General features: G+C 36.7%; 1 protein-coding gene across 13 annotated transcripts in view; it reads left to right on the top strand.

The window, feature by feature from the left end:
• Nucleotides 1-27,924, top strand: part of LOC111550202 (calcium-dependent secretion activator 2) — a 565,477-nt gene that overhangs the window by 299,858 nt on the left and 237,695 nt on the right. For all 13 annotated transcript variants that reach the window (XM_026454331.1, XM_026454332.1, XM_026454330.1 and 10 more), the window contains exon 8: nt 19,916-20,055. In XM_026454331.1, the coding sequence (XP_026310116.1) occupies nt 19,916-20,055 (140 nt within the window). The remainder of the gene's footprint in view (nt 1-19,915; nt 20,056-27,924) is intronic.

The raw sequence follows: 27,924 nt of genomic DNA, 5'->3' as shown, positions 1-27,924 counted from the left end.
TCACTAAAACTTGGAAGCAACCAAGATGTTCTTTAGTCAGCGAGTGAATAAAACCATGGCACATCCATACAATGGAATACTATTCAATGATAGAAACAACTATTAATGCAGTGGCATAGTTGAATGTAAATGCAAATGGAAGAAGTCAAACCCAAAAGATGACATATTTTATTATTCCATTCATTCTAGAAAATTATAGGAATAAACAATAGTTGCGAGTTTGCCAGGAATTGTGCTGAGGTGGGTTGTCAGCCAGAAAGGGATACACAGGGGACTTTTAGAGTGAAGGAACTGTTCTGTATGGTACTGTGTGTTATATGCAGTATTAGCCCGTTCTCATGCTGCTGTGAAGAAATACCTAAGACTAGGTAATTTATAAAGAAAAGAGGTTTAATTGACTCAGTTCTGCATGGCTAGGGAAGCCTCAGGAAACTTACAGTCATGGTGGAAGGCACCTCTTCACAGGGTGGCAGGAGAGAGAATAAGTGCAAGAAGAGGAAATGCCAGAAGCTTATAAAACTGCCAGATCAGGCCGGGCACGGTGGCTCACGCCTGTAATCCCAGCATTTTGGGAGGCCAAGGCAGGGGATCACCTGAGGTCAGGAGTTCAAAACCAGACTGGCCAACATGGTGAAACCCTATCCCTACTAAAAATACAAAAAATTATCCAGGCGTGCTGGTGGGCACCTGTAATCCCAGCTACTCAGGAGGCTAAGGCAGGAGAATCACTTGACCCCGAGAGGCAGAGGTTTCAGTGAGCCAAGATCGCACCACTTGGCAACAGAGCAAGACTCCATCTCAAAAAAAAAAAAAAAAGAGAAAGAAATCAGATCTCCTGAGACCCACTCACTATCACAAGAACAGCATCAAGGAAACCACCCCTGTGATCCAGTTACCTCCACCTGGTCTCTCCCCTGACCTGTGGAAATTATGGGGATTATGGGAATTACAATTCAAGATAAGATTTGGGTGGGGGCACAAAGCCTAACCATATCAGATGCATACTTGTATGTATTTGCCAAGACCTATAGAACTTTATGTTACAAAGAATTTACATTAATGTATGCACAGTAGCATGAATATACACACTTCCTCAATGTACACATCAACCAGCAGCATCAAAAGGATGCCAGCATAGAATACAGACTGAAACAGATGAAATTAGTTGTACTGTACAGGTATGACATAGCTCCACTGGAAGGGGTGATGAGAAAAGAAACAGACCTAAGTAACATAAGAGGGAAACATATGCTGCCAATACTCTCTTGATAACCAAGTGATGAAGATGACCACTACCACTGATGTCATATAGATATCCTATGCTCTCTACTATGGTTTGAGAAGGGACACTTTGCCCCTATGATATTCTTGCTGCAAACCCCACCAAAACCCAGGCTAATCATCAGACAAACACAGATTGGTGACATTATACAGGATAATTGGCCAGTACTCTTCCAGACTGTCAAGATCGTAAAAAAGAAAAGTGAGAAACTGTCACAGATCAGAGGAGACTAAGGAGACATGACAACAAAATGCAATGTGCTGTCCTGGGTTGGACCTTGGAACAGAAAGAAGGCATTGATGAACAAACTTGTGAAATCCAAATAAAATCTGGAATTCAATTAATAGTAATGTGCCAATGTAAGTTTCTTGGTTTTAACAAATGTACCATGGTAATGCATGCTGTTAATTCTGAGGGAAACTGAGTATACAGGAATACTTACTATCTTTGCAACTTTTCTGTAAATCTTAAATTATTCTAAAACGCAAAATGTCTATAATGTTTATTATAAACATTTATAATAAAGGCTTTTAAATATTTTATGAAATTCCTCAGCATATACTGTTTAAGAAATTAACATTTCTGTCCAGGTGCAGTAGCTCATTCCTGTAATCCCAACACTTTGGGAGGCTGAGGCAGGCAGATCACCTGAGGTCAGGAGTTCGAGAACAACCTGGTCAACATGGTGAAAGCCCATCTCTACTAAAAATACAAATATTATCTGGGTGTGGTGGTGCACACCTGTAATCCCACCTACTTGGGAGGCTGAGGCAGGAGAATCGCTTGAACCCAGGACAGGGAGGTTGCAGTGAGCCAAGATCACACCCCTGTACTTCAACCTGGGTGACAGAATGAGACTCCGTCTCAAAAAGGAAAACAAAAGAAAAGAAAAAGAATTGAACATTTCCTTATGTCAGTTCAATTTCTTCATTACACCAAAGAAATTTAATATTGATTCAGAAATATGTGGTATGCAGTCAATATTCAGAGTTCCCTAATTATCCCAACATGTCTATAAAAGCTGGTGTTCTCCTCCCGTCTAGGATACAATCCAGGATTATACATTGCATTGGGTTTTTGTGGCTCTTCAGTCTCCTTTATTTTAGATGCCCCTACCACCTTTTTTTTTTTTTTTTACTTTTATTATAATGATTTTTTAAGCATCCACATTAGTCTTATACAATGTTCTTTATTCTGGATTTGTCTTATTTTTTTCATGGCTGGTTTCAGGTAAACATCTTTGGCAAGAATCCACCTACATAATGTTTTTTACTTCTCAATGCATCTCATCAAAAGTTATGGATTGATAGTTTTTCCCAGTATTGGGGATTTTAATTAAGTATTATCACTTGGTTAAGGTGGCATCTGCCAGTTCTCTCCATCATAAAGATACTATTTTTGTTTTGATTTTAGTAAGTTGTGGGGTGTTACTATAAGAGTTTCTCCAACCACCTTTTACTCAGTGTTTTAGCTAAAGATTCATGGATTTTAAAAAATTTTTTGTGTTATAGTCTGTCTGTTATCCTTTCTTCATGATCAGATTGTATCAAAGTTGTGTGTATGCGTTTGCATACGTGTGTTCCTTTACTATTTTCCTTTTCCTTTTTTAAAATTTTTCCCAACAGCACCAGTATTTTTTTTTTCTTTTAAATCATGTACCTATTGGTCTTTGCTTTCTGGGACATGAAATTTTAGAGGCTCAACTGGTACTCTCCCTGCCCTAGACCTGTTATTAGCACTGGTTGTTTTCAGTGATGATGGAATTTAGAAACTAACAGTCTACATATGTATCAACACTTCTTAGTTGAGAAATATACTTTTTTTTTCTTTGAAACAGGGTCTCACTCTGTCTCCCAGGCTGGAGTACAGTGGCACAGTCGTGGCTCACTGCAGCCTCCACCTGCTAGGCTCAAGAGATCTTCTCATCTCAGTTTCCAGAGTATCTGAGGCCATAGGTGTGTGCCACCATGCTGGGCCAATTTTTAGGCTTTTTGGTAGAGACAAGGATTCACTATGTTGCCAAGGATGGTCTCAAACTCCTGAACTCAAGAAGTCCTCCTACCTCAGCCCCCCAGATTGCTTGGATTCCTGGCATAAGCCACTGTTCCCAGCCCAAGAAATAATACATTTTTTAAAACATGCATTTACTGCTTCTCCACGACATCAATATATTTACTCATTTTGCATCATATAATATATACAAAATAATTTCAGAAATACCATGTCAGTGCCACGACCAACAACAAACTTACATAGTAAAGATCAGCATTTTTTTTGCCATTCGATTTGTCTTTAGAATGTATTCTAGTAAGTGTGTATGTTTGAATACTCTGTTCAAAAGTAACCCAGTGCAACATAAGATAAAATTTCTTATTTTTATTCTTACAGTGAAATCCATTTGAAGAAATTACAGGTTCAGTCATTGCGGAGATTTTTCAGAAATCAAATATTATTTAAGCTAAAGTGTTTTTGTACATAGTCCTTTTAGATATACAGTTTATATCATTTTATAAAATGTTTGCATCTTCTTAGGGTACTATCTGGCTGCCAGTGCACTTTTATTTGTGAATGAATTACTGTGTAATATATTCCTGGTAACTATTTAATTTGTTGAATGGTATTCTTGAGTAGAAAGTGCATTTTGGGCCTGGCGCGGTGGCTCAAGCCTGTAATCCCAGCACTTTGGGAGGCTGAGACGGGCGGATCACGAGGTCAGGAGATCGAGACCATCCTGGCTAACATGGTGAAACCCCGTCTCTACTAAAAAAATACAAAAAACTAGCCGGGCGAGGTGGCGGGCGCCTGTAGTCCCAGCTACTCAGGAGGCTGAGGCAGGAGAATGGCATAAACCCGGGAGGCAGAGCTTGCAGTGAGCTGAGATCCGGCCACTGCACTCCAGCCTGGGAGACAGAGTGAGACTCCATCTCAAAAAAAAAAAAAAAAAGAAAAGAAAGTGCATTTTGGGTATTTTACCAAAATAATTTTTTAATTTTAGAAATGTTGCTATGAAAACATTCTTTCTGACAGTTGTTAGAAAAAGAGCTGCCTGAAGAGGGATTTTTGTTTGTTTTTGTTTTGTTTTGTTTTGTCACTCTGTTGCCCAGGCCGGAGAACATGGCTTACTGCAGCCTTAATTTCCCAGGCTCAAGCAATCCTCCTACCTCAGCCTCTGAAGTTGCTGGGACTACTGGTGTGTGCCACTATGCCCAGCCGATTTTTTGTTTTTTATATACATGGAATCTCACAATGTTGCGAGGCTGGTCTTGAACTCCTGAGCTCAAGTGATCCTCACACTCCAACCTCCCAAAGTGTAGGGATTACAGGCATGAGCCACTGTGCCTGGTGAGAGAAAGTTGTAAAAAGACTCAATTTCTAGGTTCAAGCATTTCCTTTAGTTGGTTTGGGGTATACCAAGGAGGGAGTATTTTAAACACTTCCAAGGGGATGCTAATGTGCATACAGAGTTGAGAAGCACTGGTACAAATAGTATCATTGAAACTACTGTGCAGACAGGTTCAGAACCTAGTGACTCTTGAGTGTAATAAAAATATCATAACATGTAGGTGTGTGAAATGATAGCTCGAATTTCGTAGACATTGGGCAGTTGAAGGTTATATTATTTGGCGAGTACTTGGCATGCAAATTTTGTTTGTGGATGGCAGATGCAAATACCTATTTACGGAAATAGAGGTGGCATATGGAGATTTTTCATCCGAATTGGTGGCCAACCCTCCGCCAGGTGCTAAGGGAATACCTGGAGGCAGAACAAGGATTTTTTCTCAGGAAACAATTAAGATTGTGTCCTAGCAGGTAAACAGCTGACCAGTCAAGCATCCCAAAGTATATAGTTCATCACAATGAAGATAATTTTGTCCTGGAAAACTTGAAAAGCAAGTTTTACCTAACATAACCATATAAAAATCTAAATAGCAGCCCCAAGGGACATCTATTTGTGGACAACGCACTTTCCATTCAGTCTTTCAGAGTGAAATATTGGGTCGTATACTCCTGGGTAACTCTTTAACTTGGTAGAGGGTCATCTTGAGTACAAATCAATTTTGAAGGGTTTGCCAAAATAACTTTTTTTTTCATTTTAGAAATTTTGTTGTAAAAACATTTCTTCAGACAGAAGGAACCTATTGTCTATTCATAGATTGAGTCCGTGGCCTTGGTACCACATCTTCAGTATATACAGAAGGATACTGAGTCCTCTACTTCCATGGGGATGGGGAAAGCATAGATATGACTATAAAGTCTCATGAAGAATTGCTATCTGAAAGGGTTTAAGGAGGAAGGATAACTTTTCTGTGATTTTAAGTTTCAGAAAAGTTGTACCACAAATATAAAAGTCTCCTATATATGAAGAGTTGAATTAGACATACATAGGATGGAAAAGAATTTCCATTCCATCTTGCAGTATATGACATTAATTCAGTAGGTAAAACATCAGTCATTTAGTGTTATTTCAATAAAATTAGCCATTAAATTTTGCTTTCAAATTGAAGAAAAATACCTGTGATTATGATTTCACTAGGAGCTTCTCTAATGTTTTTTCATTCACATGTAGATGTATAATGCTGGCATTCTTTTTAAATCCTCCATATAAATTTTGTCTATGAGAGTTAAGGAAAGGCCTGAAGTGATTTGTAGTAATTTTTTGTAACTATTTGTGAAAAACTAATACAGTTGGGCCGGGCGCGGTGGCTCAAGCCTGTAATCCCAGCACTTTGGGAGGCCGAGACGGGTGGATCACGAGGTCAGGAGATCGAGACCATCCTGATCTACACGGTGAAACCCCGTCTCTACTAAAAATACAAAAAAAACTAGCCGGGCGAGATGGCGGGCGCCTGTAGTCCCAGCTACTCCGGAGGCTGAGGCAGGAGAATGGCGTGAACCCGGGAGGCGGAGCTGGTAGTGAGCCGAGATTGCGCCACTGCACTCCAGCCTGGGCGACAAAAAAAAAAAACAAAAAAAAAAACTAATAGAGTTATTCAATAAAACATCTTTAATCTACTCCTGATCTATTACTTCGTAAGTTTATTAGAAGTTCCACGATAACTACTTATAAACTAGATAATTAGAGACAAAATTTTAATTCCGTGGTCCAGTTATACTTATTGGCTACATTTGACTTAAATCCTTTCAGATAGCAATTGTTCATGAGACTTTATAGTCATATCTCAGTCACCACACCAGCGACGAAGCAGGAGCGCAGACAGGGAAAGGTCCAGGGCTAATTCACATAAGATGCAAATTCTTTCTAATTAGGTCTGGCTTATTAATCACGTGCTTTGAAGTGTTACAGGTTTCTACCTGTCATTCAATGCCTGACTTTGAAAGCTGTTGCTCGGTGTGTGTGCCTTGGTCATTCTCTGAGAAGTTGGCCTGGGTCTTCACTGTAGAGGTAGAGGAAAGTATTTCTTTCTTTCTCACCACTTATAGGGGCTGATCATGTTATGCACGGCATCCTCCATGGTGTCCTTTGTGGGTGATTATAGTAAAAGTAGTTGACACTTTACTATTTCCTCAGAATAATAGAGGTTTTCCTCTGTCCCGGGTAGAACAAATATTAGACATGTACACCATACTAATGCCTTCTAATAGGTGTATATTGTTATTTCATTATGGTTTTAATTGGCACTTAGCAAAAACATACACTAATGATGTTTAGCATCCTTCTGCTATCTGCACCTTTTCTTTTTTGAAGAATCTGTTCAAATATTTTCCCCTGTTTTTAACTGGGTTGCTTGTTTTCTGATTTTTGAATTTGGAAAGATCGTATTACTTATACATTCTTTATGAGTATGATATAAATACTTTTCTCTCAGTCTTTGGCTTATCTTGTTATTCTCTTAATCATATTTCAAAGAACAAAAATTTTTAATTTTGATTAAGTCCAATTTATGATTTTTTTTTTTTTTCTTTTTGGCTCATGTTCTCGGTGCCGTATCTAAGAAATCTTCAGCAAATCCGAAGTTAGAATTCTTCTTTGTTTTCTTCTAGAAGCTGTATAGTTTTAGATTTTTACATTTAGTCTTTGATTTATTTTTAGTTAATTTTTGGATCTAGAGCTACATATCGATCAAAGTTTTTCTTTGAATATGTTGTTCTAGCACAGTCTGTGGAAAAGTTTTCTCCACTAAATTTACTTAACATCTTTGTGAAAAATCAATTGTCTGTATATCGGTAAACCTATTCCTGGACTCTCTATTCTGTCCCATTGAGCTATTTGGTGTAAATATTATATAATATAGCTATTAGTTATTGAAATATCTTGTTATAGTTTTGTATGTGTTTTATCATTTTTTGGCATCACATCTTTTGAATATCTGATATGGCAGCTTATCAGATGGGATTACTATTTCCTTCTCATTAACTGACCTTTTATCATTATGAAATGACCTTCTTTATCCCTGGTAGTATACTTTACTTCAAAAACTACTTTATCTTAGCTGCCTCAGCTTTATTTTTGTTGTTGTTGTTGTTGTTATTTTTGTTTTTGTAGAGGCAGGGTTTTGCCATGTTGCCCAGGCTGGTCTTGAACTCCTGAGCTCAAGCAGTCCACCCACCTTGGCCTCCCAAAGTGCTGGAGTTATAGGCATAAGCCACTGTGCCCAGTCCCCAGCTTTCTTTTGACTAGTGTTAGCATGTTGTATTTTTCCCATTCTTTAATGTATTTGTTTCTTTACACTTAGACTATATTTCTTGAAGCAACATATAATTGTGTCTTTATTATCCATTCTGACACACCTCTGCCTTTTAACGGGGATATTTAAATTATATTTTAATATGAGTATTGATTTGGTTAAGCTTAAATCTGTCATTTAGATGTTTTTTCTTTCTCTTCTGTTATTTCCTTTTTCCTCTTCTGCTTTTTTTAGGTTGAATGTTATTTAAGATTCTAGTTTTTCTTCTTTGTTGCCCTTTTACTGATAAATATCTTGTTTTTTTATGTAGTTTTAACTCATCAGAGGCTAAGTCAAGTAATATTATAGCATTTAATGTATATTTTAAAACCTTACAATATTATACCTCTAGTTCTTCTCTCCCATCATTTGAGTTATTGCTATACATTGTACTTTTACATATGTTACAAACACACACTACATTGTTTTTACATTTTTTAAATAGTTAGTTATCTTTTAAACTAGTGTCACGTAGTCATCTTTAGGTCCAAAAAAGGTTCAGACAGTTGTATATTTATTTAACAATTGTTGCTTTGAGAAAATCAGAATTGTTTCAGGAAGAAAAAAGGGGATGTTCAGGAAAATGGTAGGGTGTCCTGCATGTGTGCATCACACCAAAGTCAATGTTTTTGTAATCCTTAGGACAAATAAAACAAACCACCTAGCCAGAATAGTCAGTACCTTTTTAAATATAAATTAAAAGCTGAGTATCTAATGGTGGGATAGTAGAGGTTATCTTTCAAGGTGCTAATGGGATTGAGTTAGCTGCAAACTGTACTTCCTAAGTCAGTGAAACTGAAATTATATATTCAGCTGAATTTTGAAGAAAAACTACTAGATAAATTACTTTAGTTTTATATAATTCATGCTATATTTTATCCATAATTAATTAAGAAACAAAACTTATTGCTATGTCGAGCTATTTCTGTTTTATTGGTTAATAGAATTTGGAGTTTAAAAGGATACTGGAGCTCATTTAGTCCAATCTCTTCACTTTCCAGATAAAGCAACTGTGGCATAAAGATGCAAATTAAATTCTTCCAGTTCATAGTGGCATCTACTGTATTGTTATCCTTTTGAGGGCAAGACCTTGGACATATTATCCACTTTAGCAACAGCAGCTGTCTAGCAGTTTCTGACTCACAGTATATGTCCAATTAATGTTGGAGGGATGGGTGAACAAATGAATAAATCTGAAATTTGATTAATTCAGTTTCATTTCTCCTATGCAAAGTTATGCTAGAAAGTAGAATTAGTTACTTTTGTTTGGATGCCTGATATCCTCAATCAAGTAATAAACTGGAAGAACAATTATAGAATATTGTACGATTTGGATCCTATAGTGAGTGAAGTTCTAGTATGTTTAGTCTTCTACCTAAAATAAAAGTAAATTGGAACATTCTCAAGTTTATTACTAATCTCTTAGTCACTACATTAATAAAGTAACACCTACGTATCTCAGAACTATTCAAAATCACTTTGGAATATCCAATTTTATTCATTTATTCATGGATGGGCATTTAGGTTGATTTCATATCTTGGCTATTGTCAGTAAAGCTGCAATGAACATTGGAGTGCAGATATCTCTTCTATATACAGATTTCATTTCCTTTGAATATATACCTTAAAGTGGGATTTTTGAATCATATGGTAATTCTGTTTTTAATTTTTTTGAGGAACCTTCATACTGTTTTCTGAAATGGCTATATTAATACACATTCCTACCAACAGTATGCAAAGGTTCCTTTTTCCCCCACATCCTCACCAATGCTTATCTTTTATCTTGTTGATAATAGCATTCTTATCTTTTATCTTGTTGGTAATAGCCATTCAGGTGTGAGGTGGTTTTATTTGCATTTCCCTAATGATTAGCGATGTTGAGCATTTCTTTCATATATGCAGTGGGATTTTATTCAGCCTTAAAAACTGAAGAAATCTTGTCATTTAATCAAGCTGGGAGACATTGTGCTAAATGAAATATGCCAAGCACAGAAAGACAAATACCACATGATGTCACTTACATGTGGAATCTAAAAAAGCCAAACTCTTAGAAGCAAAAAGTAGGATGGTGGTTACCAGGGTCATAGGCTTGGAGGGGATGAGGAATTGGAAGATGTTGGTCAAAGGCTACAAAGTTTTCGTTAAGATGAATCAGTCCCAGAGGTCCGTTTTATGGCATGGTGACTATAGTTCATAATCATGAATTATACACTTGAAAATTTGCTAAGAGAATATATCTTAAATGTTCTCAGCACATACACACACAAAAACTATGTTAGATGAATATTAAAACATCATGTTTTATACCATAAATATATATGATTTTGTCAAGTATACCTCAGTAAAACTGGAAAAAAATACTTAACCTCTGTTGCCTTTGGCAGTGGTATGAGAAAACACTCTTATTCCCTGATAGTTTGTATTATATGCATTGGATGAGTCAAAAAGTCCTTAGATCAGAAGTGCAAGATTCAAATTAGTTGGTTGTTCAGCATGATAAACTGAAAAGTTTGAAACCTGATTTTGAAGACATTAATTCTGGTATTGGCTCTGCCATAGTAGCCATGAGGCCATGAACAAGTCACCTAACCTCCCTTCTGCCCATGAATCGTTCCATACTCTGACCTTATTCCCCACCATCTTCCTGTGTTATTTACTTTTCTGAATTTATTTGATTTTTTGAGCATATGAAAATGTATCACAGAGAGTTCTCAACTTTATACTCACCTGTCCATCCTCCTTTCCCACTGCTTAAGTGACTACTGACTAGTTTGCATACATATAAAATGGCAAATTGGGAATCTTTTTGTTTTAATTCTTATAAATTCAGGGGTTATAAGTGCAGTCTTGTTACATGGTTATATTGCATAGTGGTGAAGTCTGGGTTTTTAGTGTACCCATTACTTGCATAGTGAACATCATGTCCAGTAAGTAATTTTTCAATGCTCACCCTCCTTTCCCACTGCCCCCTTTTGGAGTCTCCAGTGTCTATTATTCCCCACCTCTCCATATATCCATGTATACCCATTGTTTCACTCCCATTTGTGAGAACATGCTGCATTTGACTTTCTGTTTCTGAATTATTTCACTTAGAATAATGGCCTCCAGCTCCATCCATATTGCTGTTAAAGATAATTTCATTCTCTCTTATGGCTGGGTAGTGTTCCGTGTGTGTGTGTGTGTGTGTGTGTGTACACATTTTTATTTATGCAATTAAAAATTTTATTTATGCATTTGTTGATAGACATTTTGGTTGATTCTATGACTTTGTTATTGTGACTAATGCTGTGATAGGCATGCAGGTGTCTATTATTATACTGATTTCTTTTCCTTTGGGTACTTAGTAGTGGGATTGCTGGATCTAATGATATTTCTATTTTTAGTTCTTTAAGAAATCTCCAGCCAGGTGTGGTGGCTCACACTTGTAATCCTGGCACTTTGGGAGGCCAAGGCGGGTGGATCACAAGGTCAGGAGTTCAAAACCAGCCTGGCCAATATGGTGAAACCCCATCTGTACTAAAAGTACAAAAATTAGCCAGGCATGGTGGTGTGCACCTATAGTCCCAGCTACTCTGGAGACTGAGGCAGGAGAATTGCTTGAACCCGGGAGACAGAGGTTGCAGTGAGCCAAGATCATGCCACTGCACTCCAGCCTGCCTGGGCAACAGAATGAGATTCTGTCTCTAAATAAATAAATAAGAAATCTCCATACAGTTTTCCATAGAGGTTGTACTAATTTACATTCTCACCAACAGTATACAAGCATTCCAACTTGGAAAGATTTTTGTTAGTGTTATTTTGGTACATTATTACGTTGTGATTGTTAGACCTTGCATAGATTCCTTATTCATATGAAGAACAAGAGCTCACCTTCACATTTTAAGGTGGTACAGGTTGAGTATCCCTTATCCAAAATGCAACCAGAAGTATTCTAGATTTTTTATTTTTTCAGAATTTGGAATATTTGCATTATGTTTAATGGTTGATCATCCCTAATCCAAAAATTTGATATCCAAAATGCTCCAATGAGCATTTACTTCAAGCTTGACCTTTGAGTACCATATGGATGCTCAAAAAGTTTAGGGTTTTGGAGCATTTCTGATTTTGGATTTTCAGATTAGGAATGCACAACCTGTAGTGGGTGTTGTTGTTGTTGTTGTTGTTGTTGTTGTTGTTGTTGTTGTTTTGAGACGGAGTCTCGCTCTGTCACCCAGGCTAGAGTGCAGTAGGGCAATCTCGGCTCACCGCAAGCTCCGCCCCCCGGGTTCACGCCATTCTCCTGCCTCAGCCTTCCGTGTAGCTGGGACTACAGGCGCCCGTCACCGCGCCCGGCTAATTTTTTGTATTTTTGGTAGAGACGGGGTTTCAGAGTGTTAGCCAGGATGGTCTCAATCTCCTGACCTCGTGATCCGCCCGTCTCGGCCTCCCAAAGTGCTGGGATTATAGGGGTGAGCCACTGCGCCCGGCCTGTTGTTTAATTTAAATACCCACATCTATCAGTAGTCCATGAATTAGCTAGCCAATCCCAAAACATTTTGCCATAACTGTGTTTTTCCATGCTCCTCACTTTAAGGATACAGCTGAAATAATTGTCCAAGTCTAGACATTGTTTGTACCTCCCTCTTTTCCATCCTACTGTCATATGTTATGGATTGACTGACATTGACTTGGCTCTAAAAATTCTTATTGTACTTAATAACCAAAGATTAAGAACAAAACTAAAATTGTTATAATATTTATGAAATAATTAAGGAAATAATATGTTGAATTGAGGGGGGGTGGTGTAAAATGTCAGGAAAAACTGGAGAATGACTGATGCATCTTTTCTTTTCCTTCTTCCCATCATGCAAATAACAAAGCTTCTAATCTTGATCTTTTAACAAGCTAATGTCAAGGAAAAAATATCTACTTAGGATGATACTTTGTTTTCCTTCTACCTCACTTTATTTTTTCAAAAAAAGACCTTTCTTATTAAAAAAAAAAAAAAAAAAAGTACTGTATAGAAGGAAGGAGATGTGATGTGTGGCTCTCTGTTGGGCCAAGTACAGATTTGGTAAAAGATTGGGAGTTTGATCAGTTCCATATTGTAAATTCCAAAATTCTTTCCGGCTTTGAAAATAAAGGAATTTGATTTAGCCTGTGGACAATAAGGTTGACAGAAGATTTAATGCTAATCTTTCAGTATACAAAAGAGCATTGTGTCTGTAAGAGTGAGCAGTTGTTCTTTGTTTCCACTAAGTAGGATAGGAAGCCATGATATTAAATCAAATAAGAAATAATTTAGATTTAGCAACCTCAAGTGTATTAAAACACAGGAAACTGTTACTAAGGAAGAATATAGATTTCCCTTAGACAAATCATCTGATCCGTATTCACATATTATGAGAGTTCTGATATTGGGGCAAATATTATACGTGGTTATTAACATCTGCTAAATAAATGCTGAAGTGAAAAAGACTTCAGGTAGTCCTTTCATAATATATGCTACCTCAAGGTCCTACGCTCTCAAGAAGGTATTTGAAAGATTCGCTAGGGACTGTCCTTATGAATCTTTGCTAAAGTATAAAATCTCTGTCAATTGAAAGAGAAAAAGAAACATCAACTAAACCCAAAAAGTCAAGGTTTCTCACAGAGATAGGCTGCATTTATCTGGAAAGATGTTCCCTCAGCCATTTGCCTAAATATCCTTTGTCTCAAGGACACCTGTTTGTAAGCAGAAATGATTTTTAATCAAAACTAAACCATGCTTTCTGCTAATTGTGTTTTTAATTTCTTCTTACTCTGAAGCTAGTTCATCAGTTGGATACGAGAAACCTGATCATTGAGTCACATGACTCATCTCTAAGATGTATGTAGCTAGAGAGAGGGCGATTATTCTTTACTCAAGAGTATGAAAATTTGATTTTCATTCTCTGGTTTATAAACATTGTTTTACTAAATGTTACCTATATAGGATAACACACACTTAGCAAACACATTTCTTACAGTCTATCCCTAATCTTCCATAACTACTGGTTTTATCCATAAGCTTAACCTTCCTGTATCTCCTTCAACCTACCTGTCTGTATTGTCATCCTCCCTGCCTTTACAGACAGTAACCTTCTAGTCAAAACAATTTCACCCAACTTACCTGATCTTGCTGACTTAAAACTTAAATGAAGTCTTATTCTATTCCTCAAACATCATATGTCCCTCACACTATTGCTATCTGGCTTCAACTAAACTTTTTCCTGCTCAAATCTCCAGTCACCTCTCTCTTTTTTAACCAGGCAGTAGTCTTTCAGACCCAACAATGTGTGACCTCTTGATCCCCATGTGACCCTGATGCCCCCTTCCTACTACCTAAAAAACTCTCCTCCTTAAATTTAGCACATCACAAACTTCAGCTTTCTTCTACCTCCTTGGTGACTGGTCTCAGTTATAGAGTCCTGTTCCTTTTCCTAACTCTAGAAAGGTGGTGCCCAGAGGGTTCTCGAGTTCTCTTCTCTTATTTATTTATTTTTATTTTTTATTTTTCTTTCTTTCTTTTTTTTTTTTTTTTTTTTTTTGAGATGGAATCTTGCAGTGTCACCTGGGCTGGAGTGCAATGCCACGATCTTGGCTCACTGCAACCTCCACCTCCCGGGTTCAAGCTATTCTCCTGTCTCAGCCTCCCAAGTAGCTGGGATTACAGGCATCTGCCACCACACCTGGCTAATTTTTTGTATTTTCAGTAGAGATGAGGTTTCACTATGTTGGCCAGGCTGGTCTCAAACTCCTGGCCTTGTGATCCACCCTCCTCGGCCTCCCAAAGTGCTGGGATTACAGGCGTGAGCCACCGCACCCTGCCCTCTGTTCTTATCTTTTGAGAACATAAAGAGAATTGACATGGCAGAAAATGTAATGAATGTACTGATTGAAGTTCTTTTGGTGGCAAGCAATGAAAACTGACTGAGGCTAAGTCCAGGGAAAAGCTGAACAGCCAACCTTGGGGAAGAGCTTGAGAACCTAGAGTAATGTTAAGAATGTCAGCATCAGAATCATGTGCTTTTTTCTAGATTGCCACTGTTACAGTGTTTGGTTTCAACAGGCCCCATATCTTTATTTTTCATCCCCTCCCCATGTCAGCCTTATAAATCTTACGTGTTTTTTTAGACTTCCAAATGAAACTGTAATTACTCTGTGAAAGCTGTCGCGATTTTTTCAAGAATTGCTGAATGCACTCATCATTGAGCTAAAATTGTACCAACTGTGTGTCTACTATTTTGCCACAAGATATGGTGCAGTTATTGTGGTCCCAGAGTCTTTTTTCCTTTCTCTAAGCTAAGAGACATTTATGGGAGAAGGTAGTGAATTGTCTATCTAGCCCCTCTGTTTTTCTAGCTTGTCTCCCCCAGCACCCAGTGCTGTTTTGTTTTTTGTTTTAGTTTCTCAGGTGCTTGTTGAAGTAGAGTTTAGCAATTTAAATAGTCTTAATTTCACAGGTCACAAAGTTTAATTATGCACAAATGTGTGTAGTTTGGCCTCAATCAGGTATCTCAGAAAAGAAACAATGTAGAAGTGACAGCTTATATATTTTAAGAAAAAGCTACTTCTGAACCCCACATCACTCTAAACATTTCTGTGTGTAAATGTGTATTTTATATTTCATTTTTTAAGTATTAGTTTTTTCTTCCTGTATATTAAATTTGATGGAATTTTAAACAAATCCTAAAAAATCATTTTATGGTTTCCATTACACCCTAACAAAGATGACAAGTAACACTGACATTTTATTATGAAGAAGATACATTAGCTTTATGTTTAAGATAAGAAGTCATCTTTGTGTCATGCTGACAAGACATTTAAAGTGTTGGTGACAAAAATAAACAAGAAGGAGAAATGTATACAGAAAGGTTAAGATAAATGAATGGTAAAGAACAAAATAGTTTGCTAAATAGTATTAAAAGTTATTTGTACAGAGCTATAATTTAAATGTGAACTTAGGATACAGAAGGATCCTTAGTAAGCTTTTATATCTGTTAAATATTTTAATTATTATGACTGTCAACATCAGACACAATCTCTATACATGAACTGAGTCCTATTGAATTGGAACTGCTTCTAATAAAAAAAACCCAATTCTTTAGTCACTTATTTACTTTTGAAAGATTTTAAAACAAAACACCTTGTTGATGTACTAGTTAGGATACTGCCAAATGCTGTAACAAGAAAGTCGTTACATTTCAATAATTCAAAATAATATCAGGTTTGTAAGAGTTTACCGCAGGTATTCCTGGCAGAAGTATGACTTTCTTCCACATGGTGATTTAAGGCTCTGATTTCTTTCATTTCCTAGGGTATTCGTGTTCTCTGAACTTGACTGGCAGAGGAATAAAGTGGGGTAAAGACATCAAACCTGTATCTTGATCACCTTTTCCCAAGGTGACACATGTCGCTTCTCACCCCTTTAATAGGAACTTTTATATGTCCCTACTTAGAAGCAGGAGTATCTGGAAAACCTGGTTCTTGGCTAACTAGCTGTTTACTAGCAACAGTTCTATACTGGTGAAAGCATGAATCGTGGCAGATAGCCAGACGATGTGCCATAGTTCACCCTTGTGCCACCAAGTTGTTTTGTTGTCCTTCTTCCTACACATAGAACACATTCACCCCAACTCAAGAGAAACAGCCCAAAGTCCTATTTCATTTTTATATCCAGTCCATTATCTGCATCACAGTTAGCTGTGGTTCTTCGCAGTCTGGCAACCTATGAACTAAAGTTCATGGTAACTGCTTACGACACCTTCCCTCCCCATTCTGCCTCAGCACAAATCCAATATACAGTAGAGGAACAGGAACAGGAGAGCTACAGGTAAGTTTGCCATGTGGAAAAAGGAAAAGCAGGAAATGCACGGCAGTAATTGTCCAATTACAATAATGAAATCCTATCTGACAGGCACTGTGAAGACACCCTGCCAAGGAAGTGTTCCAGATCTCTTGATCAGAGCTGTATTGTGTATTCTGAAAATAACTCCCTCGTCCTTTATTCTCCATGGCCCTCTGGGCTCTGCACCTTGGGAGCTTCTTCCTTATCTATTTATTCATGGCGAATTTGGAAAAGATATATGACCACCTTCAGCAAACTATCGCAGGAACAGAAAACCGAACACCGCATGTTCTCACTCATGGGTGGGAATTGAACAATGAGATGACTTGGACTCTGGAGGGGAAACATCACACACCGGGGCCTATTATGGGGAGGGGGGAGGGGAAGGAGGGAGGGATGGGACTAGGAGTTATACCTGATGTAAATGACAAGTTGATGGGTACTGACAAGTTGGTGGGTGCAGCACACCAACATGCCACAGGTATACATATGTAACAAACCTGCACGTTGTGCACATGTACCCTAGAACTTAAAGTATAAAAAAAAAAAAGAAAGAAAGAAATATGACCACTTTTTTGGTTGTGTAATTTGGGAGCCTGAAAACTATTAAAACTATTTAACAGACCATTTTGAAGTTTAAGTTCAGCATTTACCAATGCACTTCTCTTAGAAACAGAAGATTTCATATCTGTGGACCTCCCCTTGTTACACGTGCCAGTGTTCACACCTTTATCAGTCAGTCTGTCCAGAAAAACAAACATTTCCAAGTCTTTCCAATGGAGGGAACGTAACATAGGGAATTAGATATACATATGATAGGGAGAAGCCAAGGAGATGATTGTGAATATACCCAGAAATTAACTAAATCAGGAAACCATTGCATACTCTAGGGAAAGAAGAGCAATAGGAAGAAGTGATATTATCAGAGCTAAGAGTGCTGTTAATAAAAGACAAAACTAAGTCCTATTGAAGAGGAACTAAGCTCCTTGAGAGATGTGAGTCATTCATATTCTTTAATCTTTGTGTGTCCTCACATAATAAGAACTCAGTGTTTATTTAATTGAACAGAGCTGAGCAATAAATCCTTCCACTGACTTCAGTTAGAAATACCCATCAAAAAATAAAATGTGGCAGAAAGAATGGTATTCGATATTGGGATAGCCTTTAATTTGTGGATCAGCCCAAATCAGTTATCTTGGGACCTAATTTAGCAAGCCATCATTGGCATTTACAGAATGAGAAATTGTCAAAAGTTTTAATTTAAATATTCTCTTCCTGTATAAGAGTTTAGAGTTTGGTACAGTACCAATTTTTATATAAACATAGAAGGAAGAATTAAAAAGCAATAAAGTCTATAAGTGGCTCATGCCAAAATATATTTTTTTTTTTAAGTTTTAAGGGGGATGGGTGTGGAGAAAGAGAAAAAGCTTTCAAGACTTGTTAGGAAAATAGCAGCTATAGCTGCAGTGGATATAGAGCTCTATCTTAGTCTTTTATTCTTTTTTGGAATAACCTTCTAAGTTGATAATGATATTCCTTTGTCTACTGGTTTGAGCCAAAAGCTATCATCTTATTTTTCTTTACTGTCACTTAAGAAAGAATCTGTAAGATATTACATTGGATATTTTAGCAGTCAAAATGAATTCTAGAGTATGATCATAATTGTGAAAACATTGCAAATGTCATTTAGTTTGTTCTTAGATGTCCTTTATATACTTGAGTATGTGGATATGCTGGATTCAACACAGCTATGGCTTTTAGGAAAGGCATGAGAAAAGTCTCAAAATAGTAGATACGTTTAACAACTTACAAATTGAGAATAGTTTGAGAAGCTTTTATGACTATGTTGTCTTTCCTAGAGAGAAGGAGAGTCTTGCCTAAAGATTTCTTGGTGAAGATTTCTACTTATACTGTAAATGAAGATTTGAGAGTAGGGGAAGGGTATGACAAAGTCAATTGCCATGAATGCTTTCAAAACATTTTACTCTTAGAATCTAAGAATAGAAGGCAACCTTATTAAATTGATAAAGACTATCTGTAACAACTTGAGATGGGACTTTGTTTTGTTATATTAAAGTAAAAGTATAACAATATTACAAAGAAATTTCAGATTCACAATCACTTTGTGTTGCAGCAAGATTTATACACAAGAAGATATGTTTCAATATAGTTTTAATGAACATATTTATTCTGTTTGTGAAAAAAAGTTTTAGCATACCTGGGAATGTTTATAATTCTTCCATTCATATCTAAGCTTCAGGCTTATGGCTTAAAATATAATGCAGTGCACTTCACATATTTGTGTTGTCTTTTAGCCTATAATACTCCCATTTAAAAATATCAAGGCTTGGGTGTAAACTGTGCCTAAATATGTCATAACTGATTTTAAAAGGGGGAAAATACCTTGTGTTATCTGCATGGTACCTAACATCTGAAGAGTAGGCTTCTCTTTCTTGGGTTGACTCTGTGAAGTGAGGGTTGTGAAATAATCACTTGTTAATTTGGTGGTTTTATTAAAAGTAATTACTTTGTTTCAGTCATTATAATATCTGTAGTTTTGAAAACATGTCGGGAAAAAGTCCTTCTTTGGTATTGATCTAGAGCAGAAAATGTGCTGTTTTCCATCTCTAATTGAGTTGATTTCCTTTAATACTATTTTACAATGATAATAAAACATGAGGCATATTTGTGCTGTTTGAAATAATTGGCTTTGGTTTTTAAGCATGTTATCCATAATTTCAAAGAATACCTTTCTGAACTGCTTTGCCCTGAGGAGTTTAGAATTTTCTTGAAATTATGGTGTCTCTTGAGTATTTTTCAACATCAATTCAACTGTAGCTTGTTGTGCTATTAATTCATTATGAAGTGACACAGGAAGAAAACTCATTATGTGATAATGTGAAAACACGTATTTGTCAAAAAATAAATTAAGTCTATATTGAAAATCCATCAGCTATTGTAGTAGGGAGTCAAATGGTTTATTGGATACATTTGGGTGTTCACACCGTTTTTTCAAACAGGTAAACATAGAAAATATTTTAGTTCCAACCCATAGACACTCTGTATCATGCATTTAAATATGGTCTTTTTTCCATACAGGTGATATTATACCCAACTTCTAATAGCTCCAAATCAGCTGAATTACATCAAATGGTAGTTCCAAAAAATAGCCAGGATTCTGACTTAAAAATCAAACTGGCAGTGCGAATGGATAAACCAGCACATATGAAGCATAGTGGGTGAGTATACATTTGAGGATTGTTTTCCTGAATTATTGAATTTCATTTCAGTGTATTATTTTTGTCAGTTTAGTGAGAGAACCAGTATAGCAGGCTTTCACATGGAGTTTTCTCAAAAAGTGACACACATGAGTTATCTTACTCAATGTTTTTAGACCCAAAGATAGCTTTATAGCTCAATACATGGGTCTTTAGTTAAGATAACTGTATGCATGCTACCACAATATTGAAACTTGATTGTGTTAGTATTACTCATCAGTCATATTGATACAGGGCACGATACCTTCTAAGAAACATTCTTCAAATTGCAATCATAGTAGAAACAAGTTTAGCATTGAGGTCCCTAGAAATAAAACCTCCATAGACTATATAAAAACTAAAACATAGTGTAGATATAACCCAACGAGGCTGTATATATTTTGACAAGAGGAATATGAGTGTTCATCCAAACATGTGAGTGAGAACTGAATCAATATTGGAGAAAACTGCTGTTGCCTGGGGAATAAGTGCAGGTACTGTCTCCTGGGGATCACCAGGGGTCAGAGTGAGCCTTCATCTCTGCCAAGGTTCTTTGTCTGTTGCAGCTGGTGATGAAACAGGTCTGAACTCTTGAATAAAATGAATTTCCAAAAATCCAGGACTTCCTCAGAATAACACTTTGGACTTACTATGGCCAAATCCCAGCATAGGGGTATTAACCATTAGGAAAGAAAAGGGGCCATTTTTCTTACTGTGGAGAAAAGCAGTTGTTGAAGTGACTTACCCTGAGTTTAGCAACAAACACAGAGGTCTGAAAAAGCATATCCTTGTAACAAGCAGAGTCTGCTGGCATTGGGGCCCAATCACTAACATCAGGGTGGAGCGAACTGATGATTCAAAAAATGAGGAGGATTCTTTGGACGACCATTAGGGGAAACAAAGTTAGGTTCTGGGCAGGGGGAAGTCCAAGGTATACATTACAGTTGGGATGGAACTAAGCGCTGTATTGCTTTTTGGTTTAGTAGGCAGCATGTGCAGTGTCAGACCTCACCAAAGGGAAAAAGTACATGAGAGGGTGGGCTCTTAGAAAGGGAACCATGATTCGGACAACCAACGTTATGCATCTTTAATGTAGTAATGTAAAGTCAAGTCTAACTATGACTCAGCTTATAATGCACATAGAATGTCTGGGATTTAATATTTAATTCATGCATCCATCTACCTGCTCACCAGTAATTTATGCAGCAGGCATGTATTGAGCACTTACTGTCTTCCAACTAGGACACACTTTAATATGATATTATTGCAGGCCTATAGGAACTGGCTAGTCAGGGATTCAGACTTGTATGCAAATAATTATGATAGTGAGTGATAAGTGCTGTAAGACAGAAATGGGAACCTGAGAAAAATAATACCTGATTTTTGCCAGGTACAGTGAATGAAAGTCTCACAGGACACCTGACTTTTCAGATAAAACTTAAAGGATAAATTCATCAGGTAGACAGTGGGAGAAATGGCATTCTAGCATCATGACAGCATGTACAAAGGCAGGGAGTCCTGGAAGGACTTTTTAGCTGATGATGACAAGTTCAGTGAAACTGTCAGAGTGCTTTGAGACTAGAGAGAGTGCTAGTGCTCTAAAGTGCTTAGAGACTAGTAGAGTTACACATAAAAGAACACAGTATGTTCCAGGAACTGCAGTTGTTTCTCCACTCTTTTGTACTCAGTCCCTTTTTCTTTTGATGAATGACACAATAAAAAAAAAAAAAAAAAACAGAAACCTATCATAATGTCAAGATGGCCCTAATTTACCCATCCACAGTACCATGCCATGGTGAATGCCCCTGGACCTTCAGCTTGTCCCAAGAACAAAGACTGAACATGCATAGGGCAGGTCCTGTAACCTTTAGCTCCAGTGGGAAGAAACCCTTGCTCTCACCTGGCAGTTTCTTGGTTTAGCATACTCCAGGATAGGTGAGACAATCCACACCCCTTACAAGGCTTGATTTGGAGGTAGGGTTTGTTTTTTTCACATCTCTTTGAATCAGTACCCCTAGAATGACCCTGCAATTGACTTCTGCCCAAGACTAAAGGTGAAGGAAAAGACTAAAGAGGATATATCATAGTCTCTTAATTTAATCCATAAAGCTCAGGAACTCACTGAAGGACTCAGACCGAAAATGCATCATAGCCCGACCATAACAATTATTATCTAACATTGCTAAGAGATACAGGCATTTCTAGATATTTAGGTATCTCTTCCGTTTGTGATATACACATTGATGCAATGTTAGAACTGAAAATTATCAGTGATGTTATACTAACATAGTGTGTTGTGTAGCAAAATTAAGAATGTCATATTCCAAAATAGTGGTTTGATTAAAATATTTTAATACTAATATTAGAAGAATTGAAGATTTTCAACATTGCTATAATAATAATTGATCCCTATGGACAGGGACAGTTAGAGGTGCTTTAACCTAAACATCTGTTCTGTTTCCTCAGTACCCATGTGGTAACAGTTTTAAACATTTTGAATAATACACCTATGTGTAAACATATATTGGAGAACATTTCACCTACAGCATAGCTATATTCGTCTTTTTCTAAAGTACTTTATAAATGGATTTTACTGCACTTAGTTACATTTAAGAAGAGAAAGTTAATCTTTTTCTTCCAAGTATTCCGTCATACACCAAAGCAATAATATAACAAGAATAGTAGGTTAATAGCGTTTTGCTTTGAGCCTGGATCGTGTTTTGTTGATCATTTCTCCTATAATCAATAATTAACAGATGGATAATTTCAAAAGAGACAAGTCAAGTTTTAAAAATATTAATTTATCTTTAAAATATAGCAAACTCTTGTTACAGATAGAGTTGTTAGGTGGATTAAAAAATAAATTGGAGGATAATGGATTTTTATCTTCAGAGCACTTTAGACTTTGAAATCTTTTGGGACTTCAGTAGTAAAAACCTATTCTCTGTTTTAATAATGTAGACATCAAATATATCTTTCTTGCGTGAACTATTGTAACATGTATTCTCTGTTTTATTCATTTATCACTTATCTATGGCCCCTAAAAAATAATTTTATCAATGTTATTTATATTTGTCTGTGTTTTCTCAACTATACTCTGTTTCTTAGACCTATTTGAATTCTCAGTGCCTCCCACAGTGTATAATCAGAGATAGATATTAATGTGAATAATGATGGTGAAAATGTAATATTGTGCTCCCTAGGGTATTAAGGGAAAAGTAATACAAATGAGAGTAAGCCTTATTTACAAATTGAAACTTAAAGGTTCTAAACACAGTTTATTGGGAATAGAACATAATTTTAATGTAAAAAAAATGCGTAAAATAAATGAAATAAATGGTGTTTAGTTCTCAGTGTTGCATTTTAAAATGACTGTTTTTTTTTTAAACCAGAAGGTAAAATGCATCCAATCTAAAGCTCATGTTTCTGATAACTAATCAATCCACCACTATACATTATAGTTTATTTAAGTATGACTAACTACATGTAAATAAGCATAACGATGATTCCATCCTTTTAAAACCAAACTGAGCATTACCACAAGACGTATATTTAGCAAAAACGAGTTTATTTATTCTTTTGGAATATGTCATCTAAACTAATTATAGAAACTAACCCTTTGATAAATCTGTTGAACAAATTACCAGCTACGTTTTGAATGGTTAAATGATTCACATCCAGCTTTTGAATTTATTTTCCTGGTTTGTGTGTGTGTGTATGTGTAACATGAAGATAGAAGTGTTCTTGAACAAATGGGTTATACTTTAGCATAGCCTAGTGGCTAAGTAACAGTTTTAACTTAAAACTCAAATAACTATTCCTGTTTTTATTAAATAAGATTATTTGCCTAATTCAAAGGTTATTTTCTCAACCACAAGGGTAAAATAAAATGGAACTAATAAATGATGGTTATGACAATTAAATCTATAACTGAAAAAGAGAAAATTGGCTCTCACAAATATGTGGAAGCATTATTACCATGATCTATGAGAAGTCTGCATGCAACTGATTACTTTTACAGTAAAAATAGAGTTTCATAACTATATAACTATAGAAGACTTTTGTCATAGTTTCTAATTGGTAAGAAAATTTTAGCAAAACTACTCTCAGATGAATCTCATATTTCTCTTTGTGTAGAGTCATGCTTGGCTATTTACACATTTGTTGAATGAACGGATGGATTAAAATATTTTGACATTGTCACAAATAAAACTCTCTAATTTCCATCATAAAGATAGAAAAGGCATTGGGCTCATCTCTTGTTGCAAGGAGAGACAGTAGTTGAACTTCCAGCAGGAAAAACGAGACAAGCCCCACACTGGCTGCATTGTGGCCCCTCCATTTCCCAGAGAGAGGGCCAGCTGGGCATCCAGAAATTGGAGCAGCATGCCTGTGTAAACTGCATTCACATGCTAAATATTCAGACATTGTATTTGCTTATAAAGTAAAATGACTGCACTCTAGTAAAGTTCCATTATTTAGCTTATTATTCAAGGTTTATGATCTCCAACTAATTTAGGGGAGGAAAATCTTAGCTGCATCAAGGTAGTATTTGCTCAGAGGGTCCAGCCTTTAAACAAAGCCTAGTCTGTTCTTTCACAAAGAAAATTGATATTTCATTTTTAAATGTACCTTTTAGAATGACTTCCCTCTGTGTCCTTGTCTAAAATAACTATGTTTCGATATCTGACCCTGACCTGAACCTATGTATGTGTAGGTCTACTTGCATTCCCAGGTTGAACTTGGCCCAGCCTGGCTTATCCTGATTTCACCAAAATCCTACTTGAGTCCCTTGAACTGTAATCATCATCATCATCATCATCATCATCATCTTTTTTTTTTTTTTTTGAGACAGCGTCTCACTCTGTCGCCCAGGCTGTAATGCAGTGGCACCATCTTGGCTCACTGCAACCTCCACCTGCCATGCTTAAGCAGTCCTAGTCTCCCAACTAGCTCAGACTACAGGCGTGCACCACCACCCTTGGCTAATTTTTTTGTATTGTTATTAGAGACAGGGTTTCGCTATGTTGCTCAGGCTGGTCTCAAACTACTGCACTCAAGCGATCCTCCTGCCTTGGACTCCCAGAGTGCTGGAAATACAGGTGTGAGCCACTGTGCTCGGCCTTATAATAACATTCTTCAAATTTTAACCACATCATTTGACTTTATTCAAAAGAAAATGCTCAAAGACAGATGAGAAAAATAGAAATGTACAAATCATCATTAATTCCTTGAGAGTATAAAAGTTACATCCCTATTAGGGCCCTTTGCTTAATTGTTAGACTTTAATTTACATTTTTATTTGACAGCTATTATGGATGTAGATAAGGTAGTTTGTTGCTCTTTGTGTGTTTATTTTTCTGCTAACTTTATTTTGTCTCCTCTCTATGTCCAAGGGAGAACAATGAAAATATTATATAAGGGCTTTGAACCATGTCTGAGCAACTGACTTGAATGATTTATCTAAGAAATGAGCTCAGATTCTAAAAATAAAGAGCACCTGGAGATTATTTCATGGCAAGTGAGAGGAATAAGAAAACACTTTCCCTTTATTTCAGTCTAATGCTGTCTAACACTTTTTAAATTACAGATATTTTCAGTGCATATTTTAAATAACTGGTGGTGCTCATTGTATGTTTTACTACAATTTGCTAGTTTAACTTTTAATTTTCTTGCTTAAATCATTAAAGAAGTTGATTTGATCCATATAGCTCTACCAGTCTATCAAATCTTGCTAGTTGTGGTATTAAAATTTGTCAAGTTTTATGATACATTGTTGATCTCATTAGAATTACATACCAGGTGAGTTAGTTTTAATTTCATCTCAGTTATTTTTGTTTACTTTTAATTACAGTTTTGTGTGTGATTCATATTTATTTGAATTTAAAAAAATTTTTTAGACAGAGTCTTATTCTGTCTTCCAGGCTGTAGTACAGTGGCGTGAACAGAGCTCACTGCAGCCTCCACCTCCTGGGCTCAAGTGACCCTCTCACCTCAGCCTCCTGAGTAGCTGGGACCACAGGTGTGTGCCACCATACCTGACTAGCTTCTTTAAAAAACTTTTTGTAGAGATGGGGTCTCCCTATATTGCCCAGGCTGTTCTTGAACTCCTGGACTCAGGTGATCCTCCTTCCTCAGTCTTCCAAAGTGCTGAGATTACAAGTGTGAGCCACTACACCTAGCTAAATTGCTTTATTTGAAGAGGGATTGATAAACCTAAACAGCTGACTCAATACTTACTGTCTACATGACTTTTATTTTGTAGTTACCATCACACCCAAGACATTCATGTGATTGTATAATTAGCCTAATTAAATGTTTTGTGAAAATAATCAGTGAGAGAGGCTAGTGTCATTGAGATTAGGGTTCTAAAGACCTTTGCCATTGCCAGCTCTACTCTAGAGTGCTCATGGTACTCACCTCCTCTCTTCTGTCTCTTATCAGATGCTGTCTCTACGGCAGCCCATCCTGTTTACCCAAAAAAGAACCCTTCTCTCTCTGCTTCCAACTCTACTTTTAACTGGCTTCTTTCTTTTTTTTTTTTTTAAGCTCTTATCATCTGTGTTATATTTATTGTTTATTAACTATATCCTCAACTAGAATGTTATTGCCATGGTGTAATTTGCTATTGAGTAGCTTCCCAACAAAATTTGATTCCCATAGGGTAGGAACTTTGTCTTACTTGCTATTTTTAAACCCAATTTTTAGAACATTGCCTGGTACTTAGTAGAAGCTAAACAAATATTTGATGAATTGATGAATTTTTTTAGAAAAGAACAGAATGCAGAAATTGTGCTCACAGTTGTAAGTGTTGGACTGATTGTTTGGATAATAACTTCAAATTAATCGGTACCACTGTAAGGTGGATTTGTTGGAGTGTGTTTCAAAACATTATTTCCCCAGAAGAATTACAGGAAGTCTCCTTTATTTACAAATTTAAATTTGACTATAAATCTAAAGACTGTATTATAAAGAAATATATTATTTTCCCAAAACTTTAAATTGAAATTAATTACTCTCTGTAGGGAGGCTTGTTGCCTGTCAGTAGTTATTCTTAGACCATCCCTGTGGTTGAACTGTAGGAGGAAGTTTTAGCAACACTTCTTATGGGTGGAGTATACCCCAGGGTTAATTTGTTTTAATTTGTAAGAATAATGTATTATGTAACCAATACTTATCAACATTAAAGGCAAAAAATAACACCCTAGATTTGAGCTTTGTTCATACTATCTTTGTGGACTCAATAAAAGTCATTCGCTTTCTTTCTGCTACAGTGATCCTTGAATTTGAATAGCCATGCTATATTTATTTCAGTATTTATTCTGTCACTTCTATTTGGTGTACACTTTTTTTCCATTTAGATCAGCTCAAAAATAATTCATGAAAATGTTTTCCCCTAAGGCCGGGTGCGGTGGCTCAAGCCTGTAATCCCAGCACTTTGGGAGGCCGAGGCGGGCGGATCACGAGGTCAGGAGATCGAGACCATCCTGGCTAACATGGTGAAACCCCGTCTCTACTAAAAAAATACAAAAAACTAGCCGGGCAAGGTGGCGGGCGCCTGTAGTCCCAGCTACTCGGGAGGCTGAGGCAGGAGAATGGCGTAAACCCAGGAGGTGGAGCTTGCAGTGAGTTGAGATCCGGCCACTGCACTCCAGCCTAGGCGACAGAGTGAGACTCCGTCTCAAAAAAAAAAAAAAAAAAAAGAAAGAAAATGTTTTCCCCAACAGCTGACAAAGAAGAATGAGGAGAAATATACAAGGAACCAGTGTTTTAATGATTAGACAGGCAGGAGGAGTCCTAGACATTATACGGAGATGAATGGACTAAGCAAGCAAAAGCATGGGCTGACAG

Source organism: Piliocolobus tephrosceles, unplaced genomic scaffold (genome assembly GCF_002776525.5).
Source record: "Piliocolobus tephrosceles isolate RC106 unplaced genomic scaffold, ASM277652v3 unscaffolded_40, whole genome shotgun sequence".
Taxonomy (NCBI): domain Eukaryota; kingdom Metazoa; phylum Chordata; class Mammalia; order Primates; family Cercopithecidae; genus Piliocolobus; species Piliocolobus tephrosceles.
The sequence above is the reverse complement of the archived record's forward strand: the minus strand, read 5'-3'. Positions and strand labels throughout refer to the sequence as shown.